This window comes from Pseudonaja textilis, chromosome 2, assembly GCF_049901715.1.
Source record: "Pseudonaja textilis isolate UNSWEBS1 chromosome 2, rPseTex1.2, whole genome shotgun sequence".
Classification (NCBI taxonomy): Eukaryota; Metazoa; Chordata; class Lepidosauria; order Squamata; family Elapidae; genus Pseudonaja; species Pseudonaja textilis.
This window is the reverse complement of record NC_141991.1, coordinates 66,541,402-66,560,448: the sequence shown is the minus strand read 5'-3', so window position 1 is coordinate 66,560,448 and position 19,047 is coordinate 66,541,402. Positions and strand designations below refer to the sequence as shown.

The 19,047-nt window shown below is 38.9% G+C and overlaps 1 protein-coding gene across 1 annotated transcript in view; it reads left to right on the top strand.

Moving 5' to 3' along the window:
- Positions 1-19,047, top strand: part of CDHR2 (cadherin related family member 2) — a 60,535-nt gene that overhangs the window by 41,299 nt on the left and 189 nt on the right. The window contains exons 15-30 of the mRNA XM_087923164.1: positions 51-294; positions 2,516-2,755; positions 2,991-3,060; positions 4,082-4,696; positions 5,899-5,970; positions 6,384-6,433; positions 6,587-6,738; positions 7,862-7,964; positions 8,055-8,143; positions 14,114-14,194; positions 14,621-14,698; positions 15,249-15,309; positions 16,091-16,215; positions 16,463-16,576; positions 17,356-17,427; positions 17,711-17,777. Of these exons, the coding sequence (XP_087779290.1) occupies positions 51-294; positions 2,516-2,755; positions 2,991-3,060; positions 4,082-4,696; positions 5,899-5,970; positions 6,384-6,433; positions 6,587-6,738; positions 7,862-7,964; positions 8,055-8,143; positions 14,114-14,194; positions 14,621-14,698; positions 15,249-15,309; positions 16,091-16,215; positions 16,463-16,576; positions 17,356-17,427; positions 17,711-17,777 (2,233 nt within the window). The remainder of the gene's footprint in view (positions 1-50; positions 295-2,515; positions 2,756-2,990; positions 3,061-4,081; positions 4,697-5,898; positions 5,971-6,383; positions 6,434-6,586; positions 6,739-7,861; positions 7,965-8,054; positions 8,144-14,113; positions 14,195-14,620; positions 14,699-15,248; positions 15,310-16,090; positions 16,216-16,462; positions 16,577-17,355; positions 17,428-17,710; positions 17,778-19,047) is intronic.

The following is a 19,047-nucleotide window of genomic DNA, read 5'->3' as shown; positions in this document are numbered from 1 at the left end:
AGTGAGTGTGATCACGCAATTAAAGTCATGCTTGTTTATCTATTTTGCAGCCAGGCAGATTTCACTGTGAATTCAATGAACGGTACAATATTTGTGGCCAATGGCAGTAAAATAAATTGGGGGATGCGCCCTATCTATTATGCCACTTTGCAAGCAATGGATGGTGGTGGGCTGATCGGTTCTACCCAATTGGAGATCACAGTGATTGACATCAACAACAATCCTCCGGTTGTGATAGGTACCTACAACTTCATGGTCATTGAGGGCGACAGCATGGAGCCTATCCAGATCCAGGTAAAGCCAAAATGCCAGCTTCCTTTGTCTACTAGAACATTTCCCAAACTGGATTAATAGGCATTTTCAAGCAAAACAAAACGCAATAGTTTGCTTCTTAGAAGAAGTAATAATTTAATTATAGATTATAAACTTGGAAGTTTACCTGAAGCTGAGATTATTTCACCAAATTGTGACTGTCCTGTTTCCTTCCAGTCCTACTCCAAAATTATGGAGCATTGGAATGTGATATTCTGAGCGTTTGTGTTTTTTAAAGATGGCGTTTTCAATCCTTATATAGACAAGAACTTCAGAATGCCACAATTATAGGTCATTTAACCTTTGGGTTTAAAAGAAATAGGAGTTCTTTCCATGCAAATGAGAACCCATAGCACTCAAACCACTATATTCATAGGTTTAAAACAGGTGTGAGATTTCCATTTATTTAAGATACAGATTGACTTGTAGAATCCTTGGTGGATTTTGCTCCTGGTTTATATACGGTATCTTGCATTGCCAGTTTGGTGGATTTGTTTGTTTGTCTTGTGTTGGTCCTTGTGTGTTGCTTGGAAAGGATGTGTTTTGCTCTTTTTTGTTTCCTCCTTTGTTTCTTTATTTTCTCTTTTGAATGGTATGTAAAAATGGTTTATCTTTATGTATCTATTGATGGGAGATTTCCATGAATGCAAGCTTCCAGGAACGCTCTAGTGCAGGAGTGTTAAACTTCAGTTAGCACGTTGTCATCACATGATGTATTGCGACTTTCCCCCCTTTGCTAAATCAAGAGTGGGTGTGGCTAGTGCATGACCCATCCAACCAACGGGCCATGAGTTTGACACCCCTGGTTTTGGATATGGGTCTGGATATGGGTTGGCCTAGTATGTTTACAGTTTCAAAGTTAAAACTGTGGTTGAATCTGTCATGTGTTGTTAAATTAAGGAGTTGTCATTGTGTCTTCTGACTGCTAGTTAGTGTGTCAGCATTCCAGAAAAACTCAACTTTATGGATGCACTGTGCTAGTCTTCTGCCTGCCCATCCTATATAGGGGCTGTTACAGTCTTTGCATCGTATCTTGTAGAAAACTCTTGGTTTTTGTTCTTGGACTTTTGGTTGCTTTGATTTAGTTAAGATGTTTTGGAGAGCTTTAGCTGGTTTGTGTGCTACAAATGCCGTGTAGTTGTAATAGTCTATTGGTTGTAGCTGAAATGTTTTTGATGTAGCATGGTATTGTCCTTTCCATAATCTGTGCTGGTTGTGCCATAGTGGATTGAATGAACAGCTAGTTTTGGATAAAATTGCACAGGTATCCATGCATTACACTGACTTCAAACATACTGTACTTTATTTTTTGTGGTTGTTATTGGTAGTCCATGTGTGATATGCCATACTCTAAATAAATAAATAATAATGTGGTTGTTAAAGTACATCCTGGGTTGGGGAAGCAACACATCCTATTAAGACATTGCTAATTTAACCACGGCTTACTTTGTCAATCATAAATTGGCTTGGTTCTCACAATATAACAAGCCAAAAACAAACTCACAACATGGCTTAGTATGTTATATGCATTAGGTTTTGGCCTCTTCCAGGCCTGGATCTCCAGTCTGATACTCTATGCGGTCTATGAAGTAATATGTCATGAATTCTGGTAAAAGGAGTTTAAGTACTAACTATCTCCATCTTGGTTCCTGAAATTGTCATAGCAGGTATAAGTGATCTTGGTTGATCTAACAAAATATTAAGCAGAATCAGACCTGATTATTAGTTAGATGGTCTCCCTCAGCATGACCACAGGGTTACAGTTTAGACTGAGAAGCCTAAGACCAATAATATCTTCAAATCTAAATAGAGCTGCCATAGAAAAATGTGGGGACTTGCCATACAAGGTAAATATGGGATATTCATCTTCATCTTAGTATAAGTCAATTTTTTCCTAATCTGGTACTTTCTTGGCATGTTGGGTGCCTATTTTTGCTTCTTCATTGGCTGTTCTGAATGTCCAAATGCATGTAAAGGTGATCCAGACTGAATAAGCTACTTGGATAAGCAGCAAAATTTATCAAACTCAAAGAAAAGAAGTTCAGTTGCCACGACTTAACTTCCAGACAACTCTACTTGGATGACTGAGAATCTTCATCAATTTATATTATCCAGTTGAAGAAGTTTCATCTTACTATTAATATTGACTGGAACAAGGAAGAGTAAGAAGTAAGATTAATTTTTTCCCCAATTCTTTTCCTAGGCCACTGATCAGGATAACCTAGAAACCAATAATAGCCGTTTGCATTTTGAAATTATGCCTGGCGAATTCAGCAACAACTTCACTATTCACCCAGATACTGGAGAGCTAGTCAGCAAAGGGCCCTTGGACCGAGAAGCTATTCCTGTAGAACTCAACGGGAAGATAGTGGTGACAATACTTATAGAAGACTTGGGGATCCCTCAGTTGAACACCACTGTTAATGTCACCATCACTGTGGAGGTAATCCCATTGCTCTTTGCCAGGAATTTGAGCTAAAGCAGTTGGAGAAAGAGGTGGTGGCAATGTGAAATTCTTACCTAAATTCTATTCTAGGTAAAGTGCCTGGTGGAGAAGGGGGCGTGTGTAAAATACTCCAGAAATGAAATTTGCTTTTATTTTGCAGACAAGTAATTTTGGTAATCGGGTTTCAATTCTATACGGCGCAACCACATAACTTAAGTACTTCTCTCCTTAGGATGAAAATGACAATCCACCCAGCTTCAGCAGTTCAAATTATGAATTCTCTGTTTCTGAAGGCATGCAAGGTATGATTCATTGAATCTCTTTGATCTGGACTGAAAATAAAACTAGAAACTATCTTGAAGGGTAACCTGAAGCAAAAAATGTAGCTACTGGGCTCTCAAAAAAAAAATCCCAAGTGAGGAGCTAAACAAACCACCTACAAAGCTCTTCTGGATCAGATGACAGCAGTCTAGTTGAGTGTTCTTTTCCCCAAATCCCCCCTATAACAAGACCAGAAGCTGGACTTTCTTGCTCTGGATCCTAGATACCTATTATAGGAGCAAGCAATCTATAGCTCTAAAGATCAGCATTCATTGATTGCATTATTTTGATCGTTTGGGGAGAGGAAAACCTCCCAGGCTTTTTAAAACTAATCTTAGCCTTTCTTGAAGAGGATGTTCTAGATAGAGGCAGATGATATTCTTCCAAAGTTTACCCAAAGTTTTAATATATGGTATTCTGCACAGATCTTAAGGGATAAGGTGATTAACAATTGTCACTAATAATGCATTTGACATAGGGATGCAAAATAGGCAGATGACATGCATCCCATCACATATATGACTGGGTTTGAGTAATCTTTAGCTTTTTCTTTACTTTTCAGCTTTGATTTGCTACACTGCAATATTCATGTGTTGACAGAAAAACAGCAAACAAGATTGTTGTCACTTTTCTCAATTGTAGCCAAAGAGGCTAGGTTGTGCTTTGTAAACCAAGTCAAGGGTTAAGCAAAAACGCAAGAGTTTGGCAACCTGTGCAAACCAAGTGATTTATGTGTTATTAGATTATAACTGCCATTTTCAAAGCCAATCTAATAAGAGTCAGTTTAAATCACCAAATAGTGCATGAAAGGATTCTTGAGAACCAATAGTAGGAATGCTAAGTAATGCATGAAACTGGAGGTAGAGTATAGCATTTGCTTGAATGGACCATTGCCATTTACAAGGGATCTGTAGACCTCTACTATTTTTATCTGGGTGTAGAAGGATGGTATATGTTTAACTCTGCAATTATTTTAATTTTCATATTCCAATTCTATCTCAGGTGCCTTGGTGGGAGTTGTGGAAGCCAGAGATGCCGATCAAACACAAATTCACAACCGTATTTCATTCTACATTAATAGCAGCACAGGCTCAAGCAACTTTCTGATTCGTTCCAGCGCCAAGGGATCTGGCTGGTATCAGGGCACATTGTATCTAGACCCAGACATTGCTCTTGACTATGACCAAATGCAAGAGAAATTCTTCAATCTCATTCTACGGGCTGAAAATTCAGACTTAGGGGAAACAATGAAAGCTGCCATTGCCATGGTGAAGGTGTATGTGCTAGATGTCAATGATGAGTCCCCAACCATTGTACCATCTCCACCAGAAAAGATTCACGTTACAGAGAATGAAAACCTACATACGTTAGTAGCTGAGCTGGAGGCTACTGATAAGGACACCAACCACTCATTAGTATTCCAGGAGACAGCTGTTGCATGTTTCAACAGTACAGGCAGTGTTGGCACTATATGTCAGCACTGGTTCCGCCTAGTAGCCAATGGATCACTTTTTGTGAATAGTTCAGATATAGACTATGAACTGTGCACCCAAGTGGAAATCACATTGTGTGTTAAGGATGAGTTCACTGCAGTAGGAAATCCCTACAGTAGAAATGGTAAGGTACCTGAAAGAACACTTGCTTTAATACTTTTTTTTTAATTCTGTGAGATGTACACCCTTCCTCTATCTGTCCCACTTTTCCTTTCTACTGGATTTTTTATTAATTCAACGGGAGTAATTTAATTGTTCTTTAATTGTTCTCTCTCATAACCACATTCACTTGAGCTGTCTTCATCAATACCTTCCATAACTCTTGCCTGCTGGCCTCCAGATGTACTAACCATGTTACGTATGGATAATGTTGGAGAAGGCTGCTGTGGGTGGCCTTGGTATTAGGGAATAGAGGGAAGATTCGGCCATTGTTTACTTTGCTTTACTTTATTGTCATTGCACCTCGTACAATGAAATTAAATGCCATCTTCAGTATACATTATACATAAAAAAACTATAAAAATAAAACAGAAACACACATCCTTTTCATTCTATACAATTAAATTGAAAACCCCTGATATTGCAGTAGTATTCCACTGTACAGTAGAATTCAATATAGTTACTGCTCTGGGATAGAAGCTGTTTTTTGGCCTATTTGTCCTTGTTTTTATTATTCTGTACTGTCTGCCAGATGGTAATAGTTCAGAAAAAGGGTTCCCAGGATGAGATGGATCTTTGAGAATGTTTTGAACGTTCTTAAGGCAGCGGGAGCTATAAAGCTCTTCCAAAGAGGGGAGAGGGCAACCAATGATCTTCTGGGCAATGACATTGACCTTCTGGAGTGCTTTCCTATCTCCCACTGTGCAATTGGCAAACCATACAGAGGTGCAGTAAGTTAAAATACTCTCTATAGTGCGGCGGTAGAAGATCACCAGCAATTTTTCATTCAGTTGTTTCCTGAAGAGTCCGTTGCTTCAGTGATTACCAGAGTAGAAAGAGAGCGGGTGACAAAATGAATCACAGACTTGTTTCTCTATCTTAGGGTATTGCCACTGTCATATCTGTGTCTTAGAAAGGTGGAGTAGAAAGGTGGCTGCAAAAAAGCATCGCCACAGATTATCTGCTCCTAATAACTTCACAGCTGGAGGAATACCCGCATCCACACTGTTGTATAAATGAGAGAGCAACACGTGCTATTGGTGGGAAATGTGACTAGTTCTGCCTGAACAAGGTTATGGCTCCAATGTGCAGCTTCTAGGAAGATATACAACACTGTTTTCATATCAATGGCTGGAATCTATTTGTTGGCTTTTTTTTTTTTTGCAGAGACCCTGGTCATCTTAATTGGTGATGCAAATGACAACGCACCCCAGTTTTATCCTGTCGATGACACTTTTGGTAAGAGCAGTGCCGTAGGACAGTTGCAACCATGGTATGCCTCACTGCCCTCCCCCCCAATAGATAGGTGATAGTGTGCTTTAAGAATTCCCTTCAGCCCATTCAAACAGACATTTCTGCTAGGCAGGGGCATCCCTCTCTATCCTAGCTGATTGCAGTTCTCATTAAGCTTCTTTCAATCACTTCCTTCCATATATGCATTCCTCTTTATGTTAGCCAATCATGAGGGGAACATTCATCTGTCTAGCTAGGGCAGAGGAATGCCACACTGACAGCCGGTCAATGGGTATTGATAGAGCTTGGGAGTAGATGACAGCAGGTCCATTATAATGTGATTTGGCCTCACAGCAGAGCAGGACCTATTGCCTTTTGCTGTTCGGATTTACTGATCTGTATCTGGTATTTCATTGCAGTAATAATCCCAGAAATCTCTCCCATAGACCTGTCTGTGGCTGTGGTCAAGGTAAGATTATGAATACCTATTTATTTAGCTGTACAGATTTCCTAGTTGTTTTGGGTTTTTTTAAAGAAATTAAACAGGATGCTCCCAACCTGTGTGACAGGATCTGATCATATTTCAAAGTCCATCATCAATGTTTTTTCCCCCCTCTTCCAGGCCAAGGATGCCGATTCAGATGAAAATGGTGTGATCACATTTAGCATCTCCGAGGTAGTTTTCGTCCAGGACAATGGGCATGAACAGAAGTTTTCTGATGTTTTCAAAGTGGCAAAAACAATGGAGAAGGCTGTCTCTGTGGGAAACATCCTGTAAGTGATGGAGTTTTCTTCGCTTGAAAGCTTTAAAAATGCTGCCAAATGGTTGTGGTCACATTGAGTAAATGCAGGGCATGTGTACTAAGAACCCCCACTCTTGACTTCCTTGTATTGATCAATAGGTGATTGAGGATATTTGGGTAGATATGTTTAATAGACCCATGGGAATTTGCAGGACAAGAAGCTATGGGGAAGAGCTGGCTTTTGCACCAATAGATTGCTGCAGTGCTTTATTTCCACACACATACTTTGAATGTATACCTGGGGGTCATTGGGAGACTTCTACTGGTTAGGGAGGAGAGATTTGCTTTCAAAGCAGCTAAATAGGAGCAGAACTTTAGGTAATCACTTAGCTACTTAAGGTTCAATGTTTTCACTGATCCTGGGTTTCATGGAACAACTTTAAATTGGTGCTCTCCGGATGTAGGATTACAGCTCCTGAGGGGAGATGATTAGGAGAGGCTGTCATGCATGCTGAATGACCATCTGGATATAGTTAGCAGAACACACTAAACCCAGATTAGAAAATTGCAATCACTGTGTTCACATGGAATGCTTTTGATCAAATAATAAGCCAGATTATGGATTAATAGTATGATGTAGCTCTTACAACAGGGGTGTTAAACTCACATCATCACGGCAGCATCCCGTGATGTATCAGGAAATTTTTCCCTCCTCGCTAAACCAGGGGTGGGGCCAGCACGTGATGCATCCGGCCCATGGGCCGCGAATTTGACACCCGTCATACAACATAGATCACCACCTGCTGGCTTCTCATAACAGTTGATTGCATTTAACACAATTTCATTTTTACTGTATCATTTTCTGAAAAACAAACTTCTAAATTATTGAAACGTTATCAGCAGGATCTGTTGTGATGTGGTCTTTGGTGATGTCCAGCTTTTTTCTGATGCCACGCTAAAGATTCCAATTTAGCAAATGCTTCATTTGGTTTTCTGCTGAACTCTCCTGAAACTTGAAATAGAAGCATGAAAGCTTCTACCAATGCAGAAATATTTCAAGATGGAGGTGGGACTGGGCAAGTCTACTTCAGGGTAGTGCAGAATTTGACCAAGAACAAGCATCTCTGATGCTGCAACACCTTCTGTTCCTACAGAATAGCAAGCAACCTTAACAGCATGTTGAAAGGCCGATATCAGGTGAAAGTGGAAGCCAAAGACAATGGAACTCAAGCCCTGAGCAATTTCACATCACTGGATGTAAGTTTGTTGTCTCTCCTGACCAACTTCCATTGATAGAATTTTCATAATGTCTGATCTCTGAGAACGATCATTTCTCTCTTTCTCCAGATCTTCAGCGTGGATAAGAGTTACCGTATAAATCTAAAGTTCAGCATCGCTTTAAAGGAAGTGCAGGATAATTCAAATGAAATCAAACGGTATGGCACCCTCTCACCTATCACTGTCTCAATATGGTGCTTCTGTCCATCTTGTTATGCAGAACAAGGCAAAATACGGTGTCAAAAATAAAGTACAAAGAAAGCAGTATGGTATGTAGATGTGCACATACACTCTTGTGGGCATTGACTCCATAAGCCAGGGCTGTCAAACTCGTGGGCCGTGGGCCAGATGAATCACCTGCTGGTCACACCCATCCCCAGTTTAGCAAAGTGGGGGGAGTTGTTGAGGTAATTCCCCGTTAGGAGAATGAGTGCATACAGGGAGACGTATTTGAGAGAAGTGTTTGAATAATACACACACAGTTCACAGATACACTGTACAGTAAATGTAGGTTTTTACTTCAAGAAAGGCTTAAGCAAAGTCCAAAATAAGCAATCCAAAGTCATTCACAAGTAAATCAGTCAGTTTTCAATCCAGGGATAATCCAAATATCAAAGTCCAGTGTCAAAAAACAGTTCAGTAACAGACTTACATTAAATCTAGTAATATCAGTCAATTAGAAGAAATGGAGGAACGGCAATACTTTCCAACAGAAGGAAACAGAGATACACTCACACTCTCTTCTGAGACTCAGACTAAGACAAACCAGGTTTCTGGCTCCATCTTATGGCCGTTTGAGAAACCACACCTAATTACAGTTTTGCATTTTCTTAAAGTTAAAGTTTTAAAATGTTTATCCTGGTTTATATATTTCTAACCCAAATAGCTGTTAGGTGACTCATGTACCTAACATTCTCCCCTTTTGCGTAAGATAATATATACAACCTTACATTCTAAGTCAATAATCTTCACAGCTAGCCTTATGCTTTATAGAGCCTTGGGCCTTTGTAAAATGATCTGCTATATTGTTTTCTAACATACAGTATTCTAGCTTAATCATCTTACTTTGCACACATTGACTCACATTCAAATATCTTAAATCTGTGTGTTTTGTTCTTGTTTTAACAGCAATATTTGAAGCCATCTGTATTGCTGATTGGTTATCTTCGTAAACAACAATAGAATCTGTTACATTAATTCCCATATCAATTAATAATTGTTTATACAAAACTAAATCTGTACATATTAAAGACAAACATGAGAATTCAGCCTCCATTGTTGACAAACTTAGATGTTTCTCTCTAATAGATCTCCATCCAATCAATGCTTTTCCCAATAATACAGCAGTACCCGATGTAGGTTTTCGTGTATTTATGTCTGTAGTAAAACTTGCATCAGCATATGCAGTTAAATTCAGTGCATCTTTTGGCTCCAAATACAATGCATAATGCATTGTTTGTTTTAGATATCTTAACACATGTTTAGCAGCTTGCCAGTGCCTTTCAGTTGCTCAGCGTTAAATCTCGCTAATTGATTAACACTGTATGCAATATCTGGCCCTGAACAATTACTGAGATAAGATAAACTACCAATCAAAGACTGATAAATGTTCTTATCAAAAATAGGACTTTGAACATCACTATGGCTAAACTCCTGGCTCAATGGTGTTTTAGACGGCTTACAAAGTTCCATTTTAAAACTTTTTAGTAATTGGTTAATTTTATCTGCCTGTGAGATCTTGTATCGTTCCCTAGTTCTATCTATCTTTAAACCAAGATATTGTTTGATTTCTCCTAATTGTTTTATCTTAAATTTATTTTCCAATAGTGAAATTATCTCAGTAGCTTCTTGTTCAGTTTTGGTGATTAATGCTATATCATCAGTAAATAATAACTATAATGACACTATACCATTACTTTCCTTTTTAAACAAACATGGATCAGCCATGCCAGCTACAAAGCCTATCTTAGTTAATTCTTTAACTATACATTGGTTCCACTCATATCCTGATTGTTTCAAGCCATAAAGACTCTTTTTCAATTTCTAGCAATCATTGTTATCAGTATTATCATTTTTGAGACCTAAAGGTTTCTTTAAATATATAATGTGTTGCAACGGTGCATGCAGATATGCTGTCTCTACATCCAAATGATTTACAATGTATTTCTCCTTAGCTGCCCACACTAATGCTGCCCTTAATGTAGTAGCCTTCAGACTAGGTACAAACACTTCATCATAGTCATTTGCTGTCTGATTAAACCCTTGTACTATTAACCTGGCTTTATGGGTAACAGTCCCATCTACATCTGTCTTCAGTTTATAGATCCATTTAAATCCTATGGCATGTTTACCTGATGGTAACTTAACATTTTCGTATACCTCCAGTGTTTTTAATGATTCCAGTTCCTTATCCATTGCTTTCTGCTAAGCAGCCTGATCCTTAGCAGGATACAGTTTTAGTTCACTATAGTTACTAGGAACTGTATTCACTTGGCATACAACACTAGCCTGATATCTATCAGGTGGTCGTGTTACTCGGGTTGAACGTCTTGGCAACACACGGCTAACTGGTGGATTTTCCTGTGCCACCTGCTCCTGTTCTTCTACCTCCTCCTGTGCCTGTTCTCCTACTTCCTCCTGTTCCTCCTCTTTAATGGCTATTTGTTGTTTACTGATATCATCTTTAGGGACTATTTGGGTGTCAATAATAATATCATTGCTAGATTCCTGTTCCAGTTTATCCCACCCAACATGCTCTAGAAATTTTGCACTAGCACTACAATAAACATGAACTGTGCCTTGATCCCAGAATCTAAATGATCTATGGTTGGCCTCGTAACCCACAAAAAACTTCTTAGCTCTATGTTGCCCTTTCAGTCTTACTTGTGAGGGAATATGCACCCATGCTGGAGCTCCAAATGTGTGTAGGTAACTTAAATTTGGTTTTCTGCCATGCCAACGAGTGAATGGCAATTCATCAGTTGTTGTATTAACTACATTGTTCAACAAATGGTTACTACACCTTATGGCCTCACCCCACAGTGTTTCAGGTAAACCTGAATCAGATAACATAGTGCGAGCCATGGCTTGTAATGTTTGCCCTCTTCATTCTATAAATGAGTTATGTGGTGATCTGTAAGGTGCAGAAGGTTTATGCTCAACACCAGCCAATTTCAGCATAGTTTGGAATCTTTTGTTAACAAACTCAATCCCATTATCAGTTACTAAAGTAATTACTTTTCATTTTTCTCTCGGCAAACCTTAGCCAGTTAAAGAAATGTTGGAATGTTTCTGTTTTGTTTTTCATAAGATAGCAGAAACCGTATCGTAATGGTCCATAATACTCAAAATATAGCAGGCACCTTCTAAACTTGGTTTCTTAGGACCAATTATGTCAGCAAACACAACCTCTAAAGGTTCTTTGGTCTTAAACCCATTCAGTCTGTTTGCAGGAGTAACCTTACTCTTTTCTTGACTACAAGCATTACAGTGTAAATACTTGCTACAGGGTTTCAATTTTACTCCCTCTGACAATTCAACAGTTTGTTTAAGCATTTGAAATTAATGTGCCCTAGACATCTATGTTGTAAACGTATACATTCATCATGTGGCTTAACATTGTTATAAACTGAGTTCGCCATCTTCAGCTGATCATCAATGTATTGCATATAAATCATTTTTTAAAGTAGCAGTAATACTTTTACCCTCTTTCTCTATTATATAGTTATCTCCCCTAAAGGTTACTACATAACCAAGATTAACTAAAGCCTTTATTGATAGCAAATTAAATTTCAGTTCAAGTATATATAACATAGTTAAATGTTTGTTTATACAAGAACAATATGCAGTACCTTGACCTGTTGCTTTAATCTTCTATCCATTTGCCAATGATACATGTTGTTTACTCGTGGACATCTTTACAAATCTTTTTCTATCTTTAGTAATGTATTGTGATGCTCCACTATCAACAACCCACAAATCATTGTTTTATTTGAATTGTTAGACATAGCTAAACTAACATTCTTCTTAGCCTTCTGGTGATTACTAGTATGCTGTTGTTTTTCCTTCTTATAGAATCTAGCTATATGTCCCTTAGCCCCACAAGAAAAGCATTTCCTAACAGTATAGGCAGTTGAAGACAAATCCTCTTCTTGTGGTTGTTCCTTCCTCATTTGGTCCCTATCCAGCCGTCTTCTTGCTTCTTCTAACAATCTTCCAGTTATGTCAGTCAATGTCAGTTTATCTTTGGGCAGTACTTCCAGTGAAGATACATAGTCATCATAACTTTCATCCAATGAGGAAAGAATGCTGTAAACTTGATGCAGCTCTGAAAATATCAGTTCTTTTTCATGTAGCTCTTGAAAAGTTCTTTTCATGAAGTTTAAATGAGCTAACATTTCTCCACCTTTCAGAAGACGTGCTCTAAACAGTTTACGTGTAAGATGTATGTGTACACCTACACTGTCATGAACATAAATCCTCTTCAAATTCTCCCAACTCCTAGAAGCAGACTCTTCTCCATGAATATGGACTAGTTGCTGGTCACTCAGTGTTAGTCCAATTATACAAAGAGCTCGTTCATTGTTCTGTTTAAAGTCAGCAAGCTTCTTGGCATCATCCTCATTAGCTGGATCCCAAGCATTTACATCTGGTGGGTCTTGAACTACATTCCATAAACCTTCTTTACGCAGAAGTAGACTGCATTTCATAGACCAGGAAACATAGTTTGTTCCATCCAACCGGGTTATCAGTGATAGACTTGTTGAAGTTTCTTGTGCCATCTTTATCAGGATAGTAAACCACAATTAAACAGTAAACAGCTGTCTGTATAACAGTACTGTGGATTCACACTAACTCTCAGTTATCTGAGCCTGGTATGGCCTGGCCCATAATCAGTGTTGAGGTAATTCTCCATTAGGAGAATGAGCGCATACAGGGAGACGTATTTGAGAGAAGTGTTTGAATAATACACACACAGTACACAGATACACTGTACAGTAAATGTAGGTTTTTACTTCCAGAAAGGTTTAAGCAAAGTCCAAAATAAGCAGTCCAAAAGTCATTCACAGGTAAATCAGTCAGTTTTTCAATCCAGGGATAATCCAAATATCAAATACCAGTGTCAAAAACAGTTCAGTATCAGACTTACATCAAATCCAGTAATCTCAGTCAATTAGAAGAAATGGAGGAACAGCAATACTTTCCAACAGAAGGAAACAGATACACTCACACTCTCTTCTGAGACTCAGACTAAGACAAACCAGGTTTCTGGCTCCATCTTATGGCCGTTTGAGAAACCACACTGCATTACAGTTTTGCATTTTCTTAAAGTTTCAGTTTTAAAATGCTTATCCTGGTTTATATATTTCTAACCCAAATAGCTGTTAGGTGACTCATATTCCTAACAAAAGTTGTGATGCTGCTGTGATGACACAAGTTTAACATCCCAGCCATAAGTGAAGGAGGTGTCATTTAGCTTTGGCAAAGCCATTCTTAAAACAAATGCTAAATTCACATATCACGCTATACCAGATGCTTAACTCTGGTTTACTGAAGGCACTACAATTTATTTAATTTCATCTAATGTGCTAAGCTAGAGAAATCACAATGGGGGGCTCACACAGCATGGTGAGACAAGGCACATTATGCCTTAGTGCAATGTGTGAAGAAGAGCACCCAAACGTATGCAATGAAGGCAAATAGTTACTGCTGGGATTATCAATTTCAAGGATCTAAGCTGTTAAAATTTTTGACTAGGACAGAGTAGCAGGCACATTGTGTATTCAGGATTCTAGAAGTTTCTTGGTCAGAGTTAATGCCTTATGAATCCCTTGAGATGCTGCTAAAGATGGCTGGCCCTTTCCCCCCAAAATTACATTCACCAGTCCCATGTCTCCATATTTAAAATGTGGTTTTGAATGATGGCTCTCTAATGATATGTGTATCTCATACTTAATGGTGCAGGGTAGGCCATACACCAGAGACAATTGGAATTTACAATGAAGCGACACTAAGTAATGATTATTTTACAATTTGTGAACATTAATTGGGTTCCCTGCTGTGCAATGGTATGGGCTGCTTAGCATGGAACGCTGATGAGACCTGTGCCTTTTTTATGCTGCTTTCAGAATTCTGAGCAAAGCAACTGGAACAACAGTCTACATAACGGCAATCTATACAGATGATCCATCAACCTCCAGATCTGAAAGGTGATTTGAACAGAGGGAACCTATAGTAACGAGGAAGTAAATGGGGTTAAAAAGTATATAAAATGGTTGGTGAGGGAAGAGGGGACGCATGTTGAAATATTGGGGGTATCTTTTGCTACAGCAACTAGCACAGGCATACTCCAAGGAATGTGATGGTGTTTGTATGGTGTCGGTAGAACATATGAAAATGGAAGGAGACTTTTGAGATTTCGGCATGAAGTTAGCATCTGGGTGGGCAGTGTAGTTTAGTTATTTTTTTTACAAATGATCAGGCTGCCTTTATAACACTGATTTCTTAGGATGCTTTTTTTTTTAAGGGTGATTGGAGAGGTAGCCATACCTTTCAGATAGCTTTTGGATTGGTCATGGTCCTAAGAAGGTCCTGCTTCCATCCGTATATCTTACATATCTTTTTACCTTCTGTAGGGCTTTAGAGAACACTGCAATGGATGCCTATTTTGTTTACAAGAATGGCACAGCTCTCACTGGTGATCAGGTGCTCATGTAAGTGTCATATTGCTCTAAATCTAATAGGGAAGGAACAGAGGTCAAATAAAAATCCCATTTGGGTTGGCCCGTTCAGCTGTTAGTGTGACAACACTGGAAAAGGAAGTGGTCAAAATAAAAAGAAAAGGTGAGGACCTTTAAATGATGCAAACCTTATCCCTCATTCCCATCCCCAATAATTTAAGCTAATAACCACCCCACACCTTCAAACCTAGTTCTTCTCTCTCTATCCCCATGTAATTTCAGCCTGGGCAAAATATCTGAATGTATCAGTGTATATGGAGCTAATAGGAAAGTCTGGTGGAAAACAGAGGAAAAATAATGCAGAGGAAGATTGAGATTGAGAAAGCAATTGCTGGTGGATAGTTCAGCATAATGACACACACACAAAAAAACCCACAGGAGGATCTGCAGAGGCATTAAGTGAGAAGTTAGGAATAGACTTTTTGTTCATTTTTTTAGTACAACTCATACTAAATTCTATTGTAGCTGCAATGTAGTGTTTCTAATCATCCTCACAATCATCCTCAAAATATGTTTCCTCCAGGCTCATTCGAAGAAACCCGGAACAGTTGGAACAACTTATCAATCTTGGCTTGCTGGTCATTGTGAGAGTCCTTATCCTTCTAATGCATTGAGTTGAATGAGATGAGTTGAATTTGAAAACCAAACAGAAAAGTAGGAATGAAAGTAGCAAGATATATGACTAGGGACGACAGTAATTTTGTGCCAGAAGTGAGCAAAGCAGCTAAGAGAGAAGCCGTATAAGGGAAGCCAAAGTTTCATCTGCAGAAATAGGCATCCAGCAATGGGACATATGCAACTCCAGGCTATAGTTTTTACATTCCCTTCTTATTAGCCACACTGGATGGCAATGATGGAATTGTAATACAAAAGGATTGCAGGGTAGCTGGGATGGGGAGGTTCTGTCTACAAAAAGTCTTCCTCAAATCAAACTTGGCACCTAATGGCTCCATGGGCACAATTTTCTTGACAACACTATTTCTGTGATTTCCCCCACCCCAATTTCCCAGCATAATCTTTAGCATTAGCCTATGTACTACAGATCGGTCTTCCCAAAATTAGGATTTTCTTAATGTTTAGACCAGGGGTGTCCAATCTTGGCAACTTTAAGATTTGTGGACTTCAACTCCCAGAATTCCAGCTTTGCTGGCTGAGGAATTCTGGGAGTTGAAGTCCACAGGCCTTAAAGTTGCCAAGGTTGGACACCCCTGGTTTAGACTATAGCTTCAATGGTGCCCAACCAGTATGATTCTGCTGACTTTAGACAATGTGAGTTGCAATTTGATATGGGGAGCCTTAGGATGGGGAAGGCTAGAATGGACTCTGTACCGAGTGAGCTATTATAACACATTTGTATGTTCCCAGGGTCCCGGGGATGTGAAAGAACCTGAGAAAGGGATGGAGTTGTTTGGTATTATTATAGGGTTGGCAGCAGCAGTCTTCATCCTCCTCCTCATCCTGACTGGGACAATAATTGGCATGAGGAAAAGGTACAACTTCCCCACCAGTTTACCAATGTTTTTTCTTCAATTCCTGATCAGAATTTGAGTGAATTCATTGCACCCAGAATTTTCCCCATGGCTACAAGCTTTAAACCCTTTTGCCATACTATATTGGCTCCACAGCTGTAAAAGCCAGTGCAGCAACCTCCTTCGGATGGTCTATTCTTCTACTATTAAGAATTCCCTTCAACCCGCTTGTCAATTTGGTACAAACAAACTTACTTTGTTTTTGCAGTTATTTGAGGAAGTTGAAGGCACTCAAAGCCTTGAAGGTGGCTTCACATTTCTCAGCCAACGGAGCGCAGCAAGGATCTGCCATCCCTGGGACCAATAAATATAATACAGAAGGGTATGTGGTCATAGGGAATGGTTTGCTACATTAGAAAGAAGCAGGTATAGCTTGTGACAGAAGCCCTGAATTGTGGAGGGATGCACTTCTTGGTTGCATTAGATTGGATTGTGGTTTCTTGGTTGCCTGCATTTTTTATTTTTGTAGGTCTTGTTATTAGTTTTATTCTATTTCATTTTTGTTTGCTACACAGAGTAAGTCATTGATATAGGTGGCCATATAAATTAGATGGAGAGGGAGGGTGGAGGAAGGGAAAGCGAGCTATGATGGGTGAAATGGAATAAGTTTTAAGTTCCCACCTCCGAAAACCATCTAATCCTTCACATTGCTAATTTTCAATTAGAAAACTCTGTTGGGCAGATCCTATGCTGAATTTGAATATGCTGAAGCTATATAGCATCTTCAAATGAACAAAAAGCTGAACGTAATTAAAACTGGAGAGCTTGGAAATTATTGAATTACTCTTGAAACACTATAGAAGTCCCCAAGAAAAATCGAAGACCATCTTTCTGTCTTTGGGAAATATGAAATCTGACGCTTCAAACCTGTTTTAGGAGGGCACAATTAGGATAGCAGTTGCTTGTTTGGAACATTGTGGAAAATTAAAGTTTTAGTATCCTTTGTATGGTACCTTGGCAGTTTCACCTGATTAGTGGCATACACAAGTGTAGCTGTAGGGCATCTTTGCAAGATGCCAAATGCTGTGTTATGACATTCTCTGTTGGGTATAAGAATATATATTGCGTGTGTGTATTCATGTGTAAAACATTCTTTTGCAGGGCTAATCCTGTGCTTGGTTTCTCCTTGGATCCTTCTGGCTTTGAGGAAAATGCCAGTTCTGAAGTAGCCAGGTAATACAATGAATTTAATCTTTAATTAATCATCTATGCAAATAGACTGTAATTATGCTGATGGGACTGCTTTACTCAAAGCTTTATCTCATACAGTTCCTAAAATATCTTTGAAACTCCCCATTACTTTTGTCAATGAGGTGTCAAATTACCCACATGTGCTAAAAATTAGAAGCCATAGGGGTTTCCAGAACTAATGGAAGGCGATAATGGGGTTATGGAGATTTGCAGCTAAAGATGATAAAGAGTTCCTAGGCCAATCAAGCTGCTTTTTGTATTACAGCCTGAACTCTCTGGATGAAAACATGGTTGATGATGTCCCACACAACTCATTTCCTGCTAAACTGAAAGTAAGACACCTGTCACAATTTTATTGCACATTTTTTGCATGATGAGTATTTTTGGGTAGGGTATCCTTTGTTCCAAATAAATATATTACTTGCTTTAATAAGAATAAGTTAACCTCTTATATTTAGAAGGGATTTTTAAAAGTAATATTTTCCTATATAGAAAGTATTAAAACCGAGTTGCATTATCTTTACATTTCTGGGTGGTAAGTCAAGCCCTGCTGTCACCTTCTGCTTGATTTGTGATTAACACATAGAATGACAAATGGAAATTATCTGCTGTCCTGTCCTTTGTTTGTGAAGGCTTTTTCTGTTTCGGGCAGAACCTCTGTCTCCTTAACTAAAACCTTAAGGGCTGATAAATAAGATGGATTCACACTTTGTGGTTAAGTTACAGATCACTGAGCAAACTTTAGTGGTTTGGTTCATAACATATCATAAACAATAGTTTGCTTTTGGATTTCTGTAACTTACAAAGCCAGCACTACTGGAACAAAGTTTGTGGCTTATCTCAATTTCTTCATGAAGATGAAATTATTGGTAAGGATGCAGCTATATATCCATACACCCATCTCTCTGGTTCACCCCTCACTGATAATCTGATTTTCATGAAGAATTTGGGCTTGTGCTGCTCAGTTTTCTATCACTTCTGTTGTTAGGCCTTTCCAGTCTGTACAAGGAATGGCATGAGAAATAAGCCTGCCATGTGTTCACACAATCGCAGCCATAGTCTACATTGTGCTTGGCTGTTTACAAGGGTTCCAGATGGCCAAGTATGTATTTGAAAACAGAGTGGAAAGACCCACATTCATCTGTGCTGTGCTCCAGAAGCATAGTGTTCTGGATCAACCCCCGCTCAAAGAAAATGCTTTTCACATACTTAACAACCTTCCCCAACTTGGGACCCTACAGGTGGGCTGGGAATACAAATTCCAGCATTTGTCACTAGTGTGGACAAAAGCTAGGGATTCTGGGAGATGCACTCTCAGTCTACTTGGAGAGTGCCATGAGGGAAGAGTTTTGTGAGTCAACAGAAGCAGCTTCAAAAATTGTATATCCTACTTTTCTGCTATAGATCTGCTGTTAGAAGTATCTTCCAGCTCCTATATGTAAGGATGTGAGCTGGTGGGTAGAAGAAAACTGTGCAGGATGTGACTATTTTTTAAAAAAAATATCCAGACTAATAAAGCCTAGGATATGATGTCTCTATTGTGTGGCGATCCAAAACTATTGTTATCCATCATTTGTAACCCACAGAAACAATAATTCTTAA